The sequence below is a fragment of the Perna viridis genome, chromosome 6 (assembly GCF_037379345.1).
Source record: "Perna viridis isolate PV_CMFRI_1.1 ecotype Kerala chromosome 6, ASM3737934v1, whole genome shotgun sequence".
NCBI lineage: Eukaryota > Metazoa > Mollusca > Bivalvia > Mytilida > Mytilidae > Perna > Perna viridis.
In genome coordinates this window covers 37,741,549-37,761,621 of record NC_142450.1, presented here as the reverse complement: position 1 = coordinate 37,761,621, position 20,073 = coordinate 37,741,549, and the positions used below count along the sequence as shown (strand labels likewise).

At 32.8% G+C, this 20,073-nt stretch overlaps 3 protein-coding genes across 4 annotated transcripts; 2 read left to right on the top strand and 1 right to left on the bottom strand.

The window, feature by feature from the left end:
• LOC148614825 (uncharacterized) lies at positions 1-8,228 on the top strand. Of its 2 annotated transcripts, XM_088589236.1 has the most exons (12): positions 1-2,209; positions 2,536-2,679; positions 3,197-3,276; positions 3,950-4,021; positions 4,291-4,423; positions 4,978-5,106; positions 5,397-5,470; positions 5,886-5,963; positions 6,283-6,553; positions 6,980-7,083; positions 7,350-7,443; positions 7,921-8,228. In XM_088589236.1, the coding sequence occupies exons 1-12, from the start codon at positions 2,164-2,166 to the stop codon at positions 8,157-8,159; spliced, it is 1,464 nt and encodes a 487-aa protein (XP_088445362.1). In that variant the 5' UTR covers positions 1-2,163; the 3' UTR covers positions 8,160-8,228. The 2 variants fall into 2 exon arrangements, with proteins under 2 accessions (XP_088445362.1, XP_088445363.1); XM_088589237.1 differs by lacking the exon at positions 2,536-2,679.
• Positions 8,229-10,040: 1,812 nt separating this feature from the next.
• LOC148614824 (uncharacterized) lies at positions 10,041-10,706 on the bottom strand. Its single transcript, XM_088590474.1, has one exon. It carries the CDS (start codon positions 10,704-10,706, stop codon positions 10,041-10,043), a length of 666 nt encoding a protein of 221 aa, XP_088446600.1.
• Positions 10,707-13,536: 2,830 nt separating this feature from the next.
• Positions 13,537-19,852, top strand: LOC148614823 (uncharacterized). Its single transcript, XM_088586204.1, has 12 exons — positions 13,537-13,611; positions 13,998-14,150; positions 15,028-15,107; positions 15,593-15,664; positions 15,947-16,085; positions 16,586-16,720; positions 17,078-17,151; positions 17,540-17,611; positions 17,875-18,016; positions 18,535-18,641; positions 18,983-19,091; positions 19,606-19,852. The coding sequence occupies exons 1-12, from the start codon at positions 13,587-13,589 to the stop codon at positions 19,845-19,847; spliced, it is 1,350 nt and encodes a 449-aa protein (XP_088442330.1). The 5' UTR covers positions 13,537-13,586; the 3' UTR covers positions 19,848-19,852.
• The last annotated feature ends 221 nt before the right edge of the window (positions 19,853-20,073 follow it).

Sequence of the window (20,073 nt, the reverse complement as noted above, 5' to 3'; positions counted from 1 at the left end):
AAATTTTATAACCAATGACTTTGATTGCTTTATTATGTATCATTCATCATTCTTTATTTTTGAGAACCGATTTAAAACACAAACTGAGTTTAAATAATGGTAGCTTGTTCAGAGCTCTGAGCGTTATATATTAAAAACTGCCATAACACTTAAATCACAAATGCTACAATAATAATAGCCCACGACGTTTCTTTTTAGCTCACCAGGCTTTGCCAGTAAGGAAAATTGGCATGAACGTTTCTTGGTTCCAGTTCTAAAGTTATGGTTTTATAAAACACACACACACACACAAAACTGAAAACTTTCTTTTTTGGCTTAATGAGTTTTTTTAAATAAAAGTTGTAGCACACCCCTTGTTAGACTTATTGCCCTTGACAGACGGAAAGTTAAAAGGCGATTCTTTGTTAAAGTTATAGCCGTTTTATAATGACGGTTTTTCGCAGTGTTAAGCTAATTAACATGAAAAATACAATAGTGAAGAGATAACAAATTTCAGTGATGAAAGGATCCATAAGATAAAGCGTTCAAACGTCCCCATTGAGTAGACTTTATAGATATATGGGGAAAAAAGTATTATTTGTGTTATATAATTATTATTATTTTTAATCCTGACATATATTCAGAATGCGAAGATATGAGGTCCAGATAAGAAATTTAGACCTTCTTTGGCCTTTTAAAAGTATTTTCTTCAGATGAAGCTTCAAGACTACAAATGAAACTGTATGTTTTCAATTTCAACACAAACACGAAATAGTTTTGTTTTTTTAAATCTATTTAAAAAACTTTCATTTTCAATTAATCAACTACAACTAGTAAAAAGCGGGTGAAGCCAAGATATTTTCTAGAAAACCTCCTCAGAAAATACGATGCAAATGTTTCAATAAGAAGGGATGTAATGTAATTACGCACCCAGATTTGTCTTTTTTCAGATATAACAAACAATATGGTAACAGTGGACTTTCCAGAGTTTACCGGATGGCAAGGACTTCTCTCGGATATTCAGTTATACAAATCTACGTAATAGTACAACTCCACATAGGCGATGAAAAGGAAGATTGAAAAAGTAATTGGTGAAAATACCTCTGTAACCCAATAAATGTTTATGCAGTTATTCAAATTAGTTTGTTAATAAAAAAAAAGATATGTACATTTTCTTCAAATGTGTTTATTTATGTAAATAATAAGGACACTTTTCTCGTAATAATTACGTTTCAACAGTTTTTAATTACGTCAATTTTGGCTACGAATACTTTCCTTTTTTATAATTAGTTTATATTCCTGTTTGTATGTGTTTAATTAAAAAAAAACGACATGTTTAAGTTGAAGTTTCTTCACAAAGATAATGTCCCACAGGCAATCTTAAATATTCTAGAATAAATGCCATGAGTTATTTTTATACTTTATGTACAGAAACAAATGTGTTCGATTGTACCATCATGTTCATCACTTGTTCATTCGTTGGTTTTGTGATTGTTCCATCATGTTTATCACTTGTTCGTTCTTTGGTTTTGCGATTGTTCCATGACTTTTCTTTCATCAATCCAACCGAAGTGCAATACCATAATCTCATTGCGAGGAAGTATCAAATCCTTATTTCTTGTACTTTTTGCATGATTGGAAAACAAATTTTTTTCCCCTATACATAGAAGATATATCAAATGATCAAAACGCTTGTTACATTCCTATGGAAAACAAAATAATGAGTACATCTAAATCATAAAAAGATATTCATTCGGTTATAAATAAACAAATGTAGATCACTAGTGCTTAGAAAACCTCTTTCTCGTATGAATGCAAGAACGGGAATTCGTACAAATTTGCTGCGTTATGTAACATTTGCACTGTGAATTAATGATCTTTCGTATGACCTAATATTTGTATGAGCCATATAACAGACCTCGCGCGCTACATTGATGCACTTAAATGTCACATGAATATTTTGTGTCTTCATTATCAATGTTTACAATAAATATTGAAAAAAATATGTTGATGTTATTTTCAATATTCCACGTTGTAGATATGCTTCGTTATAAATAGAAGTTTCAATTTTAGAAGTTATAGTGTCAGAATTCCGGACACATATACATGATATAAGCTCGTTGAAAGTTTATCACTACTTCTGACTATTTGAGTATAACACCACCTGATCTTTACTTTGTCAAGATGAAGGCCAAACTGTTATCAGTGGATTTAATATTTCGACTTACTGGTATGAAATGTGTATATTACTTAATATTTTCAATGTATTACTACAAAGATATGCATGGAGATGTATACTTTTGCAGTAAATTATTACATGTTATCAACAGGTCAATAAGTGCTTGCCTAGCTGTGTGTTTAATTTTAACATAAATATTTGTTATATATTACTTACAGATTTTTCGTTATTTTCCATTATTTCTTATTCAAGTTCGTTGTTGACATATGGATATCGAAAGCAACGTAAAAATACCCGTTTGAACCATATACTAGAAGATAAACAAACTGCATAAACAGCAATGAAAATTGTATATATATCTTTATCGTTCACCCTAGTTTTGCTATATTCCATCATTTCCTACGCGCTGTGCTGTAGCAATGTTGACAATGAGCTGTGTAACCTTCTTAATAGCACTGTGTCAGATATGTGTAACGATAGGTGTATAGCAGGTCTATGTACAAAGTTCTGTGGACAATGTTGTAAGTTTATATATTCTCGTTATTTTTTTCTTTACGTGTTTTCGCAGTTTTAGAGACTTTTTAATGTATGGTAGTGCTAACTGAATTCATAGAAATGAACCCACAGTAAAGTACCAAGTAAAGTTGCTTTTTTATTTCTAAAAAGCCGGAACGGCGATCATTGACTTGTCGTTATTCACGATTCCATCTTCAATCTTTTATTGTCGTGAAATGGTGACCATAATAGCATTTGTCATAAATAAGCTTTACTGTTACCACACTCCACTTTCAACGAAAAGCATGGCAGGTGTCTTTGAAAAATAAACAATTGCACACCCTTACACAGAGGTCACCCCCGTGTTATTGAGATAAATGTTGTTCGATTTTCTTGTTTTATGTTTTCGTGTAGTTCATGGATTTCATTTTTAATGTAATTTCGATATGGCCAATTTACATTTTTCTAATTTGATTTTAGAAATGATGTTTGATACTTGCTAATAACGTTTAATATTTGTTGGTTTATTTATTTTTAATGAAGATTTAGAGTGTTATTCCTGTCATAACATAGACGAGATTTCATCCTGTAAGAATGTAACCACTTGTCCATACGATAATGATGTAAGTTTTTTTTCTTTTATTTTTTCAGTTTTGTTCTTTTTTTCTGATAAAGAATGACCATTTACTGACGAAACTCCGTACACTATACGGTGTTTGTTCAATAAAATACTGCAGGATTGTCTCTGTTATACCACAAACAACTTTTATTGGTTATAAGGTCGTATGTTATGTTGTCCAATATGACGATGTATAAGTGGCCAACAATATATAGCACACATTATATAATCATTGGTCGATTCAGACTCAAACTTTTTTTCCTGTTAGGTATGGTTTGAACACATTTACAAAAGGGCTGGCCATTTATTTGGATAAAATAATCAAAAATAAAGACCCAGCACATGTGACAATATGTACACTCATGAATTATTCCTTAACATAAACTATCCAGCATTTTAACAAAATAGTCATCTAGACGAAATAATATCAAGTAAACAAAAAAAAATAATATTTAAGAACAAACAACACAAGACACCGGCGGAATAAGATTTAAACACACATTTAAACAATCGATAAGTTTCAACTTTAGTGAGGAATTAGCATTTGGGGTGCAGTGTCATTAAATATCGATAAGAATGTCACCAACACTTTTCTTTATTATATTTTCGAAGCATTTAACATTTTGTTACCAAAGTGTTATTTCTTCATCAACAATTAAATATGTATATTTCTGTAGGTATGTTTTACAACACAGACATTCACAGACAGATTTTCTGAGACTTACCGATTAGGATGTACTTCTTCGAAGGTTAGTTTCTTACGTTGTCCTTCGGATGTCATTAGGATGATTGTTAAATCTCAGCAAGGAGCAATGAAATATATAGTATATTTCATATTTGATTTTAAGTAAATTGATTTAATATATTTATATATAAACTGAAAATCAAATTATCGTTTTACAGAAGATTAGAAGACTTATTCATACATAAGTTTCAATTCGTTTACATATTATTACTCAAGCAGTAAAACAATTACCAAGTTATTCATCCTAACATTTTTTCCTCAATTTTTTTTTAGACATGTCAACAGTACAACGGAATATCTAGGTCGTACAGAATTACAATAGAGGCCGGATGCTGTAATACAAATAAATGCAACAACAAACCACCTTCACTTCTACATCTCGTCGAGAGCAAATCAGAAGTTACAGGTCAATAAGTTAGAAAAAATAGACATTTTGTCACTTAGTCACAGTCTCGAATAGAAGAAAAGGTAAACAAAGGGTGATTCTTTTACCATATACAACCAGAAACAAACAAAAAATCCAACAAATGAAGAACAAAAGGTAAAACACAAAACAGTAACACAGAAACACGAATGTAAAAATGAAGCCCTTCTTAAGGTAGTACACCTGGAGTAAGGGACACAACTCTTAAAAATCATCGGAAAGTTTGTGTTCACCATTTTATACCTATCTCATGTAAGCATCAAAGTAATATGGTCTGATTTCATTCTGTTTCAAAGGAAAGCTTGAAAGGCTTTCGTAAAATTGTGTATGGTACAAACATATCACTGATTTGAAGAGTTATGTCCCTTACCCGAGGTCTACCTCCTTAAAATCGCTTGTAAAATTCTTTTCTGCCTATGTGGAACGACTATTATTGAAACTACACGAGACATTTACAGTTTTATGATATAAAAGGTATATTCACATTGTAAAATATCATGACATGCTAAAACATATTATTTTACATTTATTTACAGGGAAAACTAACTACACATCATGTGCAGATATTGACCAAGAAATCTGCAGAAAGTTAAGGACAAAAAACTTTACAATATGTTCGAATGAATGTATTTCACAAATATGCCCAAGTACATGTGGATTTTGTTGTAAGTGAGAAACGATAAAAAACATTATTTATTGTATCTAACGTTTAATGCTTCCTCATTTGAGTATTATGTTTAATTTACATGGCTTTTTAGTTTTAATACTCAGTTGTATTAATAATGTATACATTACTGATGATCCGGTTTTCGTCATGTTTATTTGTTTTGATTCGAATTCTTCTGGTATTTTTATTTTCTTGATTTTCTTTTTTATATGTGTAAAAATGCAGTCTCACTTGTGACAATTCTTTTTATTTAAATTACAATTTTATTGTTGATTCCTATTTGAACAGTCAATTGTTTGGCCTGTAATTCTGTAGCAAGTCCAAATGATTGTAAAACAACAACAACATGTGGAGGTAATCAGGTATGTCTCAGATCAAATTTACCATAATTTTAAAAAAGGGGCCGAATAAAGTGGGCAGAAAGGTATCTACGAAGCAAACACATTTAAGTCAAGAAATGACAAAAGTGTTTGGGGATATGTGTTATTCAGAATGTTTATCTGTATGAAATATGCATTAAATGAAGGTAATAACAGAATTACCGAACTAATTCCGTATAACAAATGGCATTATTGTGGTAAAAATCAACTAATAAAAATTGTATTTGGTATTGAAAGTCCACTGATTATAAAGTTAAGTTTTTACACCATGACTATTAGAACCTTCTAGAAGAGTTACTGCTGTATTGTAGTTCAAAAGTAATTGTTTGTAATCTTATTTGAAAATGCCATAATAGTAAAGTGACAGTATTATTTTTGATTTATTGTTGTCTTTCAGTCGTGTTTTATATCAGAAACACTGAAGCTAACTTCAGGGGGTGTACCCGGATTGCAGCTTGGTTGCACAGGTGATATGGTAATAACGTGAAATTCATGTCACGTGTATACTGATGGTTAAAATAATTATAATTTATGTTACAAAATTAAAATCCACAAATGTGACAATATTTTGATAAAAATTTTCCTGTTTTTTCAAGTTACTTTTATATATTACTAACATTTAATTTTATTCATCAGTTATACATTAACTTTTACTAATTTTGGTTCGTTGTTTGCTGGTTCCCATGCGTTTTTAACTGTAAAGCTTGCTTTTAAATCTGCGAAATATGAATGAAGTTGTTATCAATTCCAACAAATCGTCAAAATGACATTCACATTTTAACACCATATGGTAGGTATGCCAACGCATGGAGAAGCACAGTCAATCTGTGCCATACCACTCAATTTTTGGAAAACGTTTTATCCTCGAAGGTGGTTGTTGTAAGGGTCACTTGTGCAACTCTAACCGATTAACACACGAAGTATTAACGACTACCACCACTGGTGATGGAAGTACAGATTGGGTAGATCCATCCACCACTAAAACATATCTAACAACTGATTTTTCTACTTCGAAACAACCTACTTCAACATCATTAAATATTGAAACAACAGAAGCTATACCAGGTAGTTATTTTACCGTTGAAATTTCACAATGACTTTTCATGATGATAATGCATAGTAGATTAAACATCCATTTCCCTCAGTGCAACAATGCATAGTGAAACGTTTGTTTAAAACAACTGTATGAAATGCATATTGCTTATTAATAGTTAACCCTGAAAGAATCTCCTGTATATAATGCCGCTGACCCTACCGGTGCACCTGGTCCATACTCCCAATTTTTAGTGGAGTCTGAGTTGCTCATTTGCTTTTGTTACTTTGTATGTATGATTCTAGTTGCTTTATGTTCTTTTTTGAGTATGTCGGTTTTCCATGTCTGGTCTTTGTCCCTGGATTACATTCTTTTGATTACCGCTAGAACCTTGGTTCCCTTGATTACCATTTACGTAATAAACCAAATAGTGAATGTTTACTTTTCATTTATTTCAGACTGCAAGTTTGCGATGCATTCTCGGTGTCCGGATACGTTTTATCATTATCATGGACAGTGTTTTATGACAGGCCCGATTCCTCTCACATTCCAAGAAAGCAAGGTGACATAAACTCAAATTAAAAAAGAACTGACTTAACGATTTGTAGCCATGCTCACAATATTATAAAATGTAAAACACGCAGACTATAATGTAAAAAGGCAAAAGACTGACAGCGTCGGAATATTATCATGACGAAACAATGAAAGCACCTTGACGTATTCTGATTCACCTTCTATGTTTGTAAATTAAACGATCACGAATTTAACATTGCGTTTCTCATCAAATACGAAATAGAATATTGTGGTTTACTCTATTTTCATCAACAGAAATATTGTGCAAGACAGTGTTTACGTTTAGTTGAATTTGACCGAGATTCAGATTTGTCGGCTGTAACCAGACATTACCTTCACCAAATCCACGGTAACATTTATGACTATATTTAACATGTATCATAAAGAGTGTAAGTGAGAAATCTTGTTATTATTTGTTTTTAGACTTACAAATGGGGGAACATAATGAATTTAAAGTGCAAAGTGTTGAAAAAATTGAATGCCATTGAACACAATTACTAAATTTAAGAAACAGATAAAAGATATGTCAATTATTCTGCAAACAATGAAATGTAACAAGTGATTGATTGATTGATTGATTGATTGATTGATTGATTGTTGGGTTTTAACGCCCGAGCAGAAATATTTCAGCTATATCCAGGCGATAGGTAGCAACTGAAACCATAAACAAAGTAAATGAATTGGTCAATTTTGTTGTAACCACATTATATATCCATTCTCTCTATTTCAAAAAGATTTACATACAATGTATGGTTTACATCAATTTATATACACACCGAAAATGAACGCAGTGAAGGTTCAGGTAACGATTGTTTTTTTCCTCTAGGACAACCATTATATGTCGGAGCAGAAAGGACTCATCTAGACACTTTACCGACACATGTTTGGTCAAATGGTCATCTACCTATTGCTAACTCATATTGGATTCCTTCTCAACCCGTAGACAACGGCAATTGTGTTGTGACTCGAGAAATGCAAGCTTCAAGACACTGGCATTTTGGACTTGCCAGTGTGAATTGTACACAGAAGTATAAGCCCCTTTGTCAAATGTTCTTGATTGTTTAATTCTAAATATAAGTTGTATAAACTACAGAAGTGTTACTAGTGTATCCCACTGATTATAAAAATGTTCAAACGCAGAAGACCGATTTATTTTACGTTTGTTGTGTTGCAGCTGAAAAGATCGGGGAATGTTGGTAGTAAGACAAGAACAGATACGTTACCAATTTGTATTTGCGCTAAGTAATCTGATTCCGAAGTTTCTCATTTACTTTGAGTTAATGTAATCAAGAGAACCAAAATTCTAGCGGAAATAAAAAAATATATATATTCCAGGGACAAAAAGTATACATGAAAAACCGACATAACCAACAAGGAACATAAAATAACCGAAGTAATACGTGCAAAGTAACAAAAGTAAATAAGCAACATGTAAACTGTAAACAAGGATCAGGTATACGGGCATAGCGTATAGGTTGTGATATAAGTTTGCAGGTGCTGAAGGGATGTTGTCACAGATGATAGGAAAGTTGACAATACGGAATGAAATTTCATCGCGTTTGTCGTATAGTTTGGTCAATAGTTTTCTGAAAAATATCAGATGTTAACAGTGTATATGATATCAAGAACTTTCATCAGAAATCACAAATGGCATACCGTAAAAGAAATTATTTCATGATTTAACTTAAAATAATCTATAAAAATGGCATGGATTTCTTACAATTAAATTAAATAACAAAACAAAGTCAATTTAGCACTTTAGCATGCTCGGCAGAACCTACCTACCTGACCTAATCCTATTAACCCCTAGAGGGTATATATGGCTTCCACAACAGTCTTCCATCTGGCTCGGGCTTTTGCCGCTCTCTTTGCTTCTGCCCATGTAAGTTGGCATGCTCTAAATTTGGCCTCTATGGTTCGTCTCCATGTGGTTATTGGTCAACCCTTCTTCTTTTGCTTTGCGGATTCCAGTCTAGAAAGTGTTACGTGTTGTCTGTGCGTCTTAGTATGTGGCCTATCCATTTCCATTTAAGTCTCTTGATGGTGTCAGTAATGGGTGTTTGGTTGATACGTTCCCATAGCTCTGTGTTGGTAATTCCATTGGGCCATTTGATTTGTAGAATTTGTCGGAGGCATTTGTTTACGAAGACCTGTAGGTCATTTTCGGTTTTCTTCGTCTGTTTTCAAGTCTCCGATCCATACAAAAGAATTGACTAGACATTTGTCTTGTATATTCTGAGTTTTGTTTTTATGCTGATGTTTCTGCTGCTCCAGATTGGTCTTAGAGTTACTTGTCTGACTTTTCAAAGTCTCGCCTTGATGTCTCGCCTCATCGCCGCCACTATGTTTTGAAACGACACTTCAGACACAAGGCAGGTGAAGTTGCTAATGTCATCAATAGAATTAATCTTGAGCATGATGGCTGCTGTGTTCTGTGTGTCTACTCTGAATGGCTTGGTTTTATTGGTGTTGATCTCTAGACCAGTTGTTTTAGCTGTTTCGTAAAGGCCGATGTCTTTAGTTGTATGTGCTGGAATTGATGGGATAGGAGGCCCACATCATCTGCGAAGTCAAGGTCTTTTAGCTTTATAGTGAGTGATCATTGGGTTCCTCAAGGAGGTGTCATCGATGTTCTCATCTTCCAGTCTATGACTATTCAGAAGATAAGGGATGACAGGACTACTTGGCGTAGTCCGGTATGTACATTGAAGGATGGCGCGAGTATGGAATGTGTGGATGACGTGGCATTTGGTATTCTTGTAGAGTCCTTGGATAATCTTTAATATTTTAGGGATTCCATAGTGTCTTAGTGTTTCTGCTAACCATGTCAAAGGCATCCTTGAAGTCCACGAAGTTGATGTAGAGGGATGATTACCATTCTATGGACTGCTCGATGATGACCCGTAACGTGGCAATTTGGTCACTACACGATCGGCCACATCGAAATCATGCTTGTTCATTACGGAGGTCTGCATCTATTTTCTGCCTTGATTCTTTCCAAAATGACCTCTTGCTAGCCAGTTGGCGTATGATTTTGTACATAGTCTTGGTGTCATTTCTGGCCATTGCTTTTGAAGCGAGCTCGGTGATGTAAGTTCTTTTATTCTGTCTGGTCTTTCTCTTTACTACTTTTCTGATGTTTATGCGTTCCCTCATCAACCGAGATTTCCAAAATCTTGTCTTGGCCTGGTCAATATGTACCTTAACAGACCTACGTTTCTCAATTGTCTCGATTGTATCGTAAGTTAACCATATCTTGTATTCTTTCTTTAAGAATCCAAGTTCGTCGTGGCATGTGGTGTTATGTGTGGATTTTACTCTTTCCCATTGTTTGTCTACTGTGTCGTCATGGCTGTCTGCTAGTGCTTGGAAGCGGTTACTTAGCTTGATGCTGAATTTTCTGCATATTTGTAGATCGTTCAGCATCGTAACGTTGTACTTTCTACTTCTTATCTGATCTTGTCTAGTTGCCCAGGCTATCTTGATCTTAAATTTAGCCATCACAAGTTGATCGGATGCATTATGAGAATCTCGATATGCTCTAATGTCTATCATGCTCTTTCTCCATCTCCTGGAGACTATAATATGGTCTATCTGGTTTCTTGATCTCATGTTGGAAGATACCCTGGTTGTTATGCGTATATCCGTGTGAGTGAATGCTGTACCTCCTTTGGCCAGATCGTTGTGGGAGCAAAACTCTGCAAAGAGTTCTCCATTTTCGTTGATGTCACTACTTTCTTCCTTCCCCGTGATGAGTTCTCTCGCAGTGTTACTTGTTTCCGACTTTGGCTTTCATGTCACCCAATACAATAAAGATATCCCGTGGTGTTGTTCTATCTAGGGTAGCTTGGAGCTGGTTGTAAAACTCCTCTTTTTATTTTTCCACTGCTACGTTGGTAGAAGCGTAGCATTGAATAATTGTTACTTTTTGTATCTTGGACATAAATCTTGCAACAATAATTCTTTCACTCAGAGTATTCCATTCGATGAGTGATGATTTGGCATTTTTGTTGAGTAAGATTCCTACTCCATACTGATGGTTATCATCCTCGTTTGGTGGTCCAGGGTACAGTAGATTTTACCTTGAAGATAGTATGACCGCTCCAGATGATGTCCATTTAAGGTTTGCCGATTCCCAGAATATCAAGGTTGTAGCGCTCCATTTCTCTGGCAGCTTTTTTCCGGTTTCGTACAATGTCCGCATGTTTCAGCTCGAAATCACTGAGGCGGTTTTAAAGGAGAAAAGTTCCATCGGCGGATGTTTCCACTTCACACGTTTTCCATTGGGTCGATTCCGTAAACCATTAATGAAAGTATCTTTTGTTTCGGTTTCGCTTTTTGTTTTTGTTTTGTTTTTGTTTTTGTTTTTGTTTTGTTTTTGTTTTTGTTTTTGTTTTTGTTTTTTTGTCCATTCGTTCGTAATGTTGCTATAATATCTGGAATACAGATGTATTTGGGAAAAAAACATATTTAATGACTCCTTTGTCAAACAATATTACAAGATGTATACTACTAGAATGTATATTTCTACATAAATAAATGCTAAAATTATACATGTATATCATACTGTAATTCTGCAGTAGGTCAAAAATCTCAACAACAACAAAAATCGGGAGCAAAAGTCATCAAAGAATACAAATCCATATTGATCCTGAAAGGATTACACAAGGTTTTCGTATTGGTTCTGTATATCATTCAATGCATAACGTTTAATTTGATTAAAAAAAACTTTCTGGAAACATGCAGTGATGTTAAATGTTATAAATAACCTTGATCAAATTAACAATAACTTGATAGCTTCAACTAATATTAAAAGTACCATGTTTTAACCAATAGAGGCTAACATAATTCAAAAACAAACAAAACTTAATATTCGCTTTATAAAGCCATAACCTATAGTATATGTTAAATGAACAAATTAATCCGGTTCTAAAAGTCAAACAAAATCAAAGCGCTACAAGTTAGTTTTTATTATGCACATTATATTTTATTAGTGACAACGGAAGAAGACTTCTCTACGAAGTAGTTGTTAACATGTCTTCCAATCCTACATAATGCTATTTACAGACACAGACACCTATCAATCAGTAAAAACAGACCAGCATTAAAAACCACTACATTGCTATCCTACACCTGAATTATCATCTTATAGATCTTGTGTATTAAAAAGAGAAAGTTGTTTTTTATCCCAAGTTTTTAACTAACTTTATTGTTTATTAATATCAATAATTTAATCTTTTAATTCTGTCTACAATCATACAACAGTGAACTCTAAATAGCGGATCGCAGGTACAGCGTCAATAAAATGAACTGACTTAAAAGGTCCAATTTTAAATGTGTTCTCACTGGTAATAAGATAAGACTTAAACCATTTTTAATGTTTTTTGGAAAGGAAAAGTTAACAAAATATCATTTAATCTTTTTTAATGATGTTCGCTGCTTATGTTCAGCAATTTTTGTCAGATGTTCGGACTTCGTTAGTTTTGTTTCCAATTTCATAAGAAGAAGACAATTTTTTGCCCAGAAACCCCTACTTTTCTCTTCATAATTGCACTAAATTTGAGAAGTTTTTTTTTATTTAAAGAAATCTGTTATTTCTTATTGGTTGTTCATAGATCAAACCTACTAATACAAAAATCAAGAGAAATCCTTTTCCCGCCAAAATTTCAGATGCTTATATGTCAAAGACGAGCACACTGACCCATGATTTTTATCTCCTTATATATCAAGCACGAAAGGTATTAAAAGCTTTCCCATCCCTTTGAAATCTTTGTTATTCTTAGACTGATCAGCCAACATTTTTAACAACTAAAACAAAACATCAAAAAATGCATAATGTCATATAAATAAGATTGGTGTTACAATTTACCCTGATTTTGTTTCTAAAATTTTCCTGGAGTCGCTAAACGACGTTAGTTTATTCGTTATGAAAATTACTTCCGTCTAGATTCCATTGCCTGAAGTAAGAACATGCTGACAAAGACTAGTTTACATCTTTATCAAATGCTTGCATAATTTCATTCATGTTTCCTTATGTAAATATATATGTAGGTCAACATATGTTGTCATGTTTTGTAATTCAGTACTGTTCGATGTCTTGAAAAATAATCCAAGAATTGAAATTTCTCTGTCTTCTTTTAATTGAATTATGAACAAATTTATTATTTTGCGATCGAATTGTTTGAGGGGTCCTGAAATATCGGGAATATTTGTAAAAATATATATTAATACCGTGGTAATGAACAGTCAATAAGTTTTGTACGGCAGTCATTTTTATAGCATAACAATGAAATTGCACAACTGCAATTTGATTATGCATAAAGTTGTTTGAATATTTTCGTAAACCTTTCCCATATTTATATAAATTCTGGTTTTGTCCAGTCTGATACGAACTATTGTAATGAACATGGACTTAATCGAATTTTCCTTATCAGGTCACGATCTATGTGAAACACATACTAAGTTTGGAAACCACAATTTTGGAAAGGGGATATGGCTGGCTTCCAATTTGTGTTAGGTAACTGTATACTGTGTGCAGTCAGTTTTTGTTTTGTTTTGTATTTTTTTTTTTGTATTTTTTTTTTTTTGTTTTGTTTTGTTTTTTTTTATCGGAGTCAAAGCTACATCAATAATAATGAATTTCTGAACGTTTAAAAGGTAAAAAGGAACTGAATACAAAAAAAGAATAAAACGTAAAACAAATTGATAAATGTGATCCTAAGTTTTCGACCTTACGGCCTTCGTCAGGAGCAAAACTACTCTAAACGTGTTCCGTACATGAACAGGGAATGAACTTATTACTATAATCCCCATTATAATACTTTTGACATTATCTGACGTTGTGAGAACATTCATTCAAATTAATGTAAATTCATTTTGAATAATGATTGTGTATTATTGCAGGGTTTATTCTGATACTGCAAGTATCGTTGGGGAACAGCCAGTTGTGTTCTGATACAGACACTGCTCTATGTAACATGATGAGTAAAGCTGACCCCAATATGTGTGATGATCCATGTATGTCAAAACTTTGTAGACGTTATTGTGGGAATTGTCGTAAGTACAAAGTTGATAGAAAAAACTATTTATAATAAATTTTCCAAATAATGAGATGGTTTAGTGGCTGCATTGCCCCCTTTTGAAGATACTTGTTGTGTTATGGCTGTTATAAACGCATGTTGAATGGCCTATAAGTGTGCGAGTCCCACGTTTTGAAGCTTAAGTGACGATGCCTTCCTGATTTGTTCTGTTTTGTACTGTTTTGTTTTTTATCAAGAAATAACAACTTATTTAGTTGTCTCGTGTGCCTTTTGCTCCTGGTCCCATTCACCATATTGCAAACCCCATTGCCAAGTACCCTACCAAATGGTATCACTTAATTCCATTCGGGTATTGTATTACATTAATCTATAACTAGTAATCATTGAATATCTAAATGTCATGCTAATTTTTTCTCTCGTTTTTAAGGAAAATTTTGTCACAATGTAATTTCTATATGATTTATCAATTTCTATATAACATGTAATTTAACTGTTTTACTGTCATAGTCAAATTTTCTTAATAATGATATTCGTTCTGATTGTTTGAGGTTAACCTTATTGGGTGTCTTATTATTTTTTTTAAATGTAGAAGAACGTTCACATTGAAAAAAGGTAATACATGATAGGTATAATAAGTATATAATTATCATCCATAGTTTCTGTTTATCTCATAATGTGAATGTTTTCATGTATTTTGTATATTATTCATACTTAATACCAAAATGTATTTTAATATTTTAAGTCCCTTCATCCTTTGGTTGATCATTAGTTCTCATTCATGGGTAGGGTCTTTCATGGACAAATAACAGGGTCGTCTGTTCAAATATATAACATCAGTGGCAACTAAAATGCAAAAACCTTGGTGATGGGTAATTATATACTATTTGTTACAGCTTTCATATGTTACAGCTGTCATGAAGTCAGCGATGTAACTAACTGTACAACTACACGACAATGTGATTCCAGCAACGAGGTAATCAATAGCTACATGTATATAGTGAGCATATTCAGTTTCTGACACATTATATTTAGAAGTGCATTCATTCAAGTACAAATGCATCTAAGTTGTACATATTAAACTTCCAAACGTACATATTGGAAAGAGATATTGAGAAAGTAAATAAGATGTAATTCTCTCAGAACGGATACAGTTAAGAAAATATTACTTCTCAAAATTTTATCCTCTCCGTGGTACGCTTTGACATGTCCATTGATTCACTGAAGGAAAAGCTTTTTTTTTTCTTTGTTTTTTATCGTATGATGTCTTTTGAGGGAGGGGATATCTGTAAATTGCTCCCTTCACTTACATATATTAACTTTAAAAAGTCAATTATTTAAAAAGCTGATGATTGACCAAATGGCTTATGTGAATAGGCTTAGTTTCCATGAGTGAAAATTAATTGAAACTATGTTGTTCATTTCATTTTGTTAACTTGGTTACTGATTGCTCCATTGTAGTTTTGTTTCACAGTTCAAACTTTTGATGATCATTTCCAAGAAGTTTATAAACTTGGATGTGCCGAAGAAACTGTAAGTTTAACACGTGTGAAGAACTGGATAATAAAACATAGTGATATAATGTACATAGAACCTTAGAACGAGATCGTTATTTGTATTTTATTCATGACTATTCAGTCATTTAAGTCTGTACTATCTACATGTACAAAGGAAAACCAAAACAAAAATGGCATTTAACTATATACTTGCATATATATAGATTCCGCCTTCGCGTTAATTCTAGATGACTTCTATAAAAATACATGCACATTTCATCCCCATTCTTCTTCATGTTAGTTCTATCTACTATTTTAGACTTGTCTCCAATATACATCAATATCTTCAAAGACAAAGAGAGTCAGTGTTGATGCTGGATGTTGTAATCAAGATCAGTGTAACAACAATCCTCCATCGCTGTTACAAATTGTAAACACTACAGATTCGCCTACAACTGGTAAATCACAGATTAGGATTTTTTCTCGAAGGATGATTACTATTATGCGTATATATTACATTCAATAAAACCAGCACCTCCTATGATATCGGGAGAATAATACCGAAGCATCAAATTCAAAGGATGATTCAGAGACATCAAATCCAAATATGTGTTCTAAACGTAAAACATGAAACAAAACGATCTACATACAGACGACAGAATAAAATACAAAAACTGCGTATAAGAAAAAAAATTCATCACACAGAAAAACTAAAGCACTTGCAATATAAACACCAGAAATATAGGGGGACATCAAAAGTGACGACATGCCCTGCATCGCTAGCGGCACCCATCACATTACAATGTAATGAAATATAATCCGGTAAGTGTCGATACTGTCAGTATATTAATGGTACTTCATTTAGCTCACGATTGTTAATTAGTTCACCTCCATGGGTTGGGTACCGGGAACTTCATTACCAATAATCGTTGCCATCTGTTTAAATATATAATTTCAGTGCCAGCTAAAAGTAGAAGTTTGTGTGAAAATCTTGGCGACGATATTTGTGAACGCCTAGAACAAATAAACCCAGATATGTGTGCTGATCCATGTATTGCAGACAATATATGCCCACATTCTTGTGGAAGATGTTGTAAGTTAAACTTATATGACCACAGCTTTTTTTGTTTTGAAATATTGTTTTTTGTCTTTGTTGTTACGTTGGTATTCTTTTTTTCTTTTTTTTTTCTTTTTTTTTTTGTTTTTTTGTTTTTTTTGTTTTTTTTGTTTTTTTTTTTTTTGGTTTCTGTTATGTTGTTGTTTTATTTTGTTACAGTAACTGACGTTTTATGATTAAATCCTAATCTTCAATTCTTGTCAATTAACGTACATATGTGAACAGGAAGGAGAAGTTGTGTTTTTGACGTTGTATCATATAAGTTATATTGAACAATTTATTAATGTATCACGGTTGTCATGCTATTTTAATGCAAAGATGTTTTGCTTCCAGATAATTGTTTAGAGTGTGACGAGATCGAAGATCCAGAAAACTGCACCAAGACAACAGAATGCAACCATGGCAACGTAATTATAAAGATATACATGTACATGTACACTTTAAGTTAACGGAAATGTAGTATAGGAATATTTTAAAATTACTCTTGTCTTATAGTATTTAAAAATTGATAGAACACGTCGGTGTAGTTTAAAACAAGATGTTGATACAATTTTCGTGTTTTTTTTTCTTAACTATATAGAAAACATATTGGTGCTAACAGACGAAGAAATAAGAGACCTCAATTTCAACACCTGAACGACTAACAACACAACCTCCTAATTTAATGTAAATATATATGATCATTGTACATGGGTCTTTTGGCGAAATCAAAATGGAGAGCGAAAATAATTGAAAGATTTCGTTATTTAGACAGTTCACACACACACACACCTAATTATTTTAATATCTTTCTAGGAATGTTTTATGATGGAGGTCCTTACCCATGAGTTTAAGCCTGCTGTCAGACTTGGGTGTATGCAGAAAGATGTAAGACTGTTATTTTTTAACAACACACAAATACACACACTCACAAAATCGTTTTGGGTGTTCGTAAGAAAATTTGTATGTTCTATTTAGATAAATAAGAATAATTGTTGTCGTATCATTATTTACTTTGCACATTTAACATGTGTTAGACTCAAAAGCTACCTCTAGATCTGTAGTTCGACTATTATTGACAAAACCTGACATTTGCCAGATGTACTCTGGTTATGTTTACAATTTTGATTTATCCTTTACTTCGTGATTAGAACTGTAAGAGATTCCATAGTTCTGTAACGGATATATTCGGGAGGCGACAAGTTTTCTCCTTACAAGGTCGGTGTTGTGTTGGAGAAACCTGTAATGCCAACCTGACAGAAGCCACCAACTTAACACCCACAGAACCTCCAGGTATATATAAACGAAACATGCCAAGGTTATCCATGCACTTTATGAAAGCAGTTAGACGTCATGTTATCTCTTGAAGTATAGACTTGGTCAGATAAAATAAAATCGCTTTTTACATATATTAATCTATTATGAAATGCAGCAAAAAGTTCCTAAAACAACACACACACACACACACACACACACACACACACACAAACCCAATAAATATACTTTAATTACAACACTTCATAACAAAACTTTATATTTACTGACTTTAGCGATATATACATATACAGCCCGATATTATACGTATTGTCATTCCGTGTATTGGCAATTCTTATTAGTTTTATTATAGTCCTAAACTTTTGTTTTACTTAATCATGCAATGACATTTTTACTAAGAATAAATTGTACATACGGTACGTTCAAGCACGACACTGTAAATAATTTTCTAAAAAAAAACATTTTCAAAGTTTTTATTCGAATCAATCTTCATGAAAGAGAGAATTCCAATATATTTATATCTTCGTACATTTAAGCATGTCAACAAATACAGAATTCAAAGGCATGTCCATCTGGTTTTCACATGTTTGATGGAGTATGTTACCACTTAGGGTATACGTCTCTTGACAAAATACATAGCAGGGTTTGTATTTTTACAATAAACGTACTAGTGATGAAATAAACAACAACGTCGTTGAAATGATTGTTTTTACTTATTGTTTTTGTTCACGCACACAAAAAAAACTTGTTAGATATATATTAAATTCAGACAACATCATAATAGCTACAGCGGTGTTAAGTTGTTTACACATATATAAACTTAATATCTATATTTAGACTTGAAAACTATCAATTAATAGAAATATCATCAAAACTACATCGAAAATTAAAAAAAAAAATAACTGAATGGTTTTGTTTTGTATTTGATGTCTAATTGTGGGTTCTTGAGGCGACTTATTTTGAAGATATATATTTACATTTCAGAATTATTGCAGGAGAAGGTGTTCTAATTTGGCAGAATTCAATACTACCACAGACTTACAACAATTTTTATTACTTTCACAAACTATATTTCAAATCCCAAATTCAATGGGTATGTTTGATTTTGAGATAGTTCAGTGACATGTAATATAACGCGAGAGAGAAAACAGAACAATCATTGAATAGTCATAAATTTAAAAAACGTACTTGGAACTCCTCAAAATTAGAACAAGGAGTGCTGCTTCTATGCATATTTGCTTTCTATTAAACACCCGTCAGGAAAGATTCTTATCCAATCGGATAAAAATGATACACCTGTTTCCGAGTGTTGAATCAAACGAAACCGAAAACTGTCATAAGCCAAGGTTTCAGCTTCCTACATGACATTCTTCTGGGGGATGTTTAGAAACCAGTTAAAGTTGAAAATGAAATACTAAGATACATTAGATACATGTACCAACATTCTAAAACCTTTAACTTTCGGTAGATAATTGGAATTCTTTGTCGGCCGTCGGGCTGATAAAAAAAATGGTGCGGGTAACATATAACGACATGTGTTTTATCGCTTATTCTTTTCTCAGTTACGCCAAAGTGCTTCTGTTTTTATAATTTGCCTGCCGTTTTAGATTTACAGATGTATGTTGGAATGATGGACACAAATTTATCTCATGATAAACCCAACTGGATCTGGGAACTTACTAAAAATCCAATGGAGGCTGATATGTTGGTCAAACCACATACTGACGGGAATTATTTTTGCATGTCAGCTTTCTACCAAAAAGCGGGCTGGAAAAATTATATGTCTGGACTCCAGAATGTTGACTGTGCGCAAGCGTATCGACCACTTTGTCAAATAAATTTGATTTAACAATCGCCTTTCGTTTTAAATAAGTCATCCTATTTAAACTGCAAAACAACATGCAAGCATCCACGACTAGATGAAGGCCCTAGTGGAATCAATATCACAAATACACCAAACCTTGAAAAATAATTAAAAAATCTTTGAGTACAAAACATACACGATTTTACGATGAATAAGGGCGAAATTTAAATTTGAAATTGAAAATACATTATTAAAGTAAGATTTCTTTCCC

What these genes read in the sequence shown, in the direction of transcription:
- LOC148614825 (XM_088589236.1), top strand. Translation starts at nt 2,164, where the DNA reads ATGAAGGCCAAACTGTTATCAGTGGATTTAATATTTCGACTTACTG. An exon ending in TTTAATATTTCGACTTACTG is followed by an intron (nt 2,210 to 2,535) that starts GTATGAAATGTG and finishes CGTTCACCCTAG; the next exon opens with TTTTGCTATATTCCATCATT. An exon ending in TAGGATGTACTTCTTCGAAG is followed by an intron (nt 4,022 to 4,290) that starts GTTAGTTTCTTA and finishes ATTTTTTTTTAG; the next exon opens with ACATGTCAACAGTACAACGG.
- LOC148614824 (XM_088590474.1), bottom strand. Translation starts at nt 10,706, where the DNA reads ATGAGATCAAGAAACCAGATAGACCATATTATAGTCTCCAGGAGATGG.
- LOC148614823 (XM_088586204.1), top strand. Translation starts at nt 13,587, where the DNA reads ATGGCTGGCTTCCAATTTGTGTTAG. An exon ending in TGGCTTCCAATTTGTGTTAG is followed by an intron (nt 13,612 to 13,997) that starts GTAACTGTATAC and finishes GTATTATTGCAG; the next exon opens with GGTTTATTCTGATACTGCAA. An exon ending in ACATTCTTGTGGAAGATGTT is followed by an intron (nt 16,721 to 17,077) that starts GTAAGTTAAACT and finishes TTTTGCTTCCAG; the next exon opens with ATAATTGTTTAGAGTGTGAC.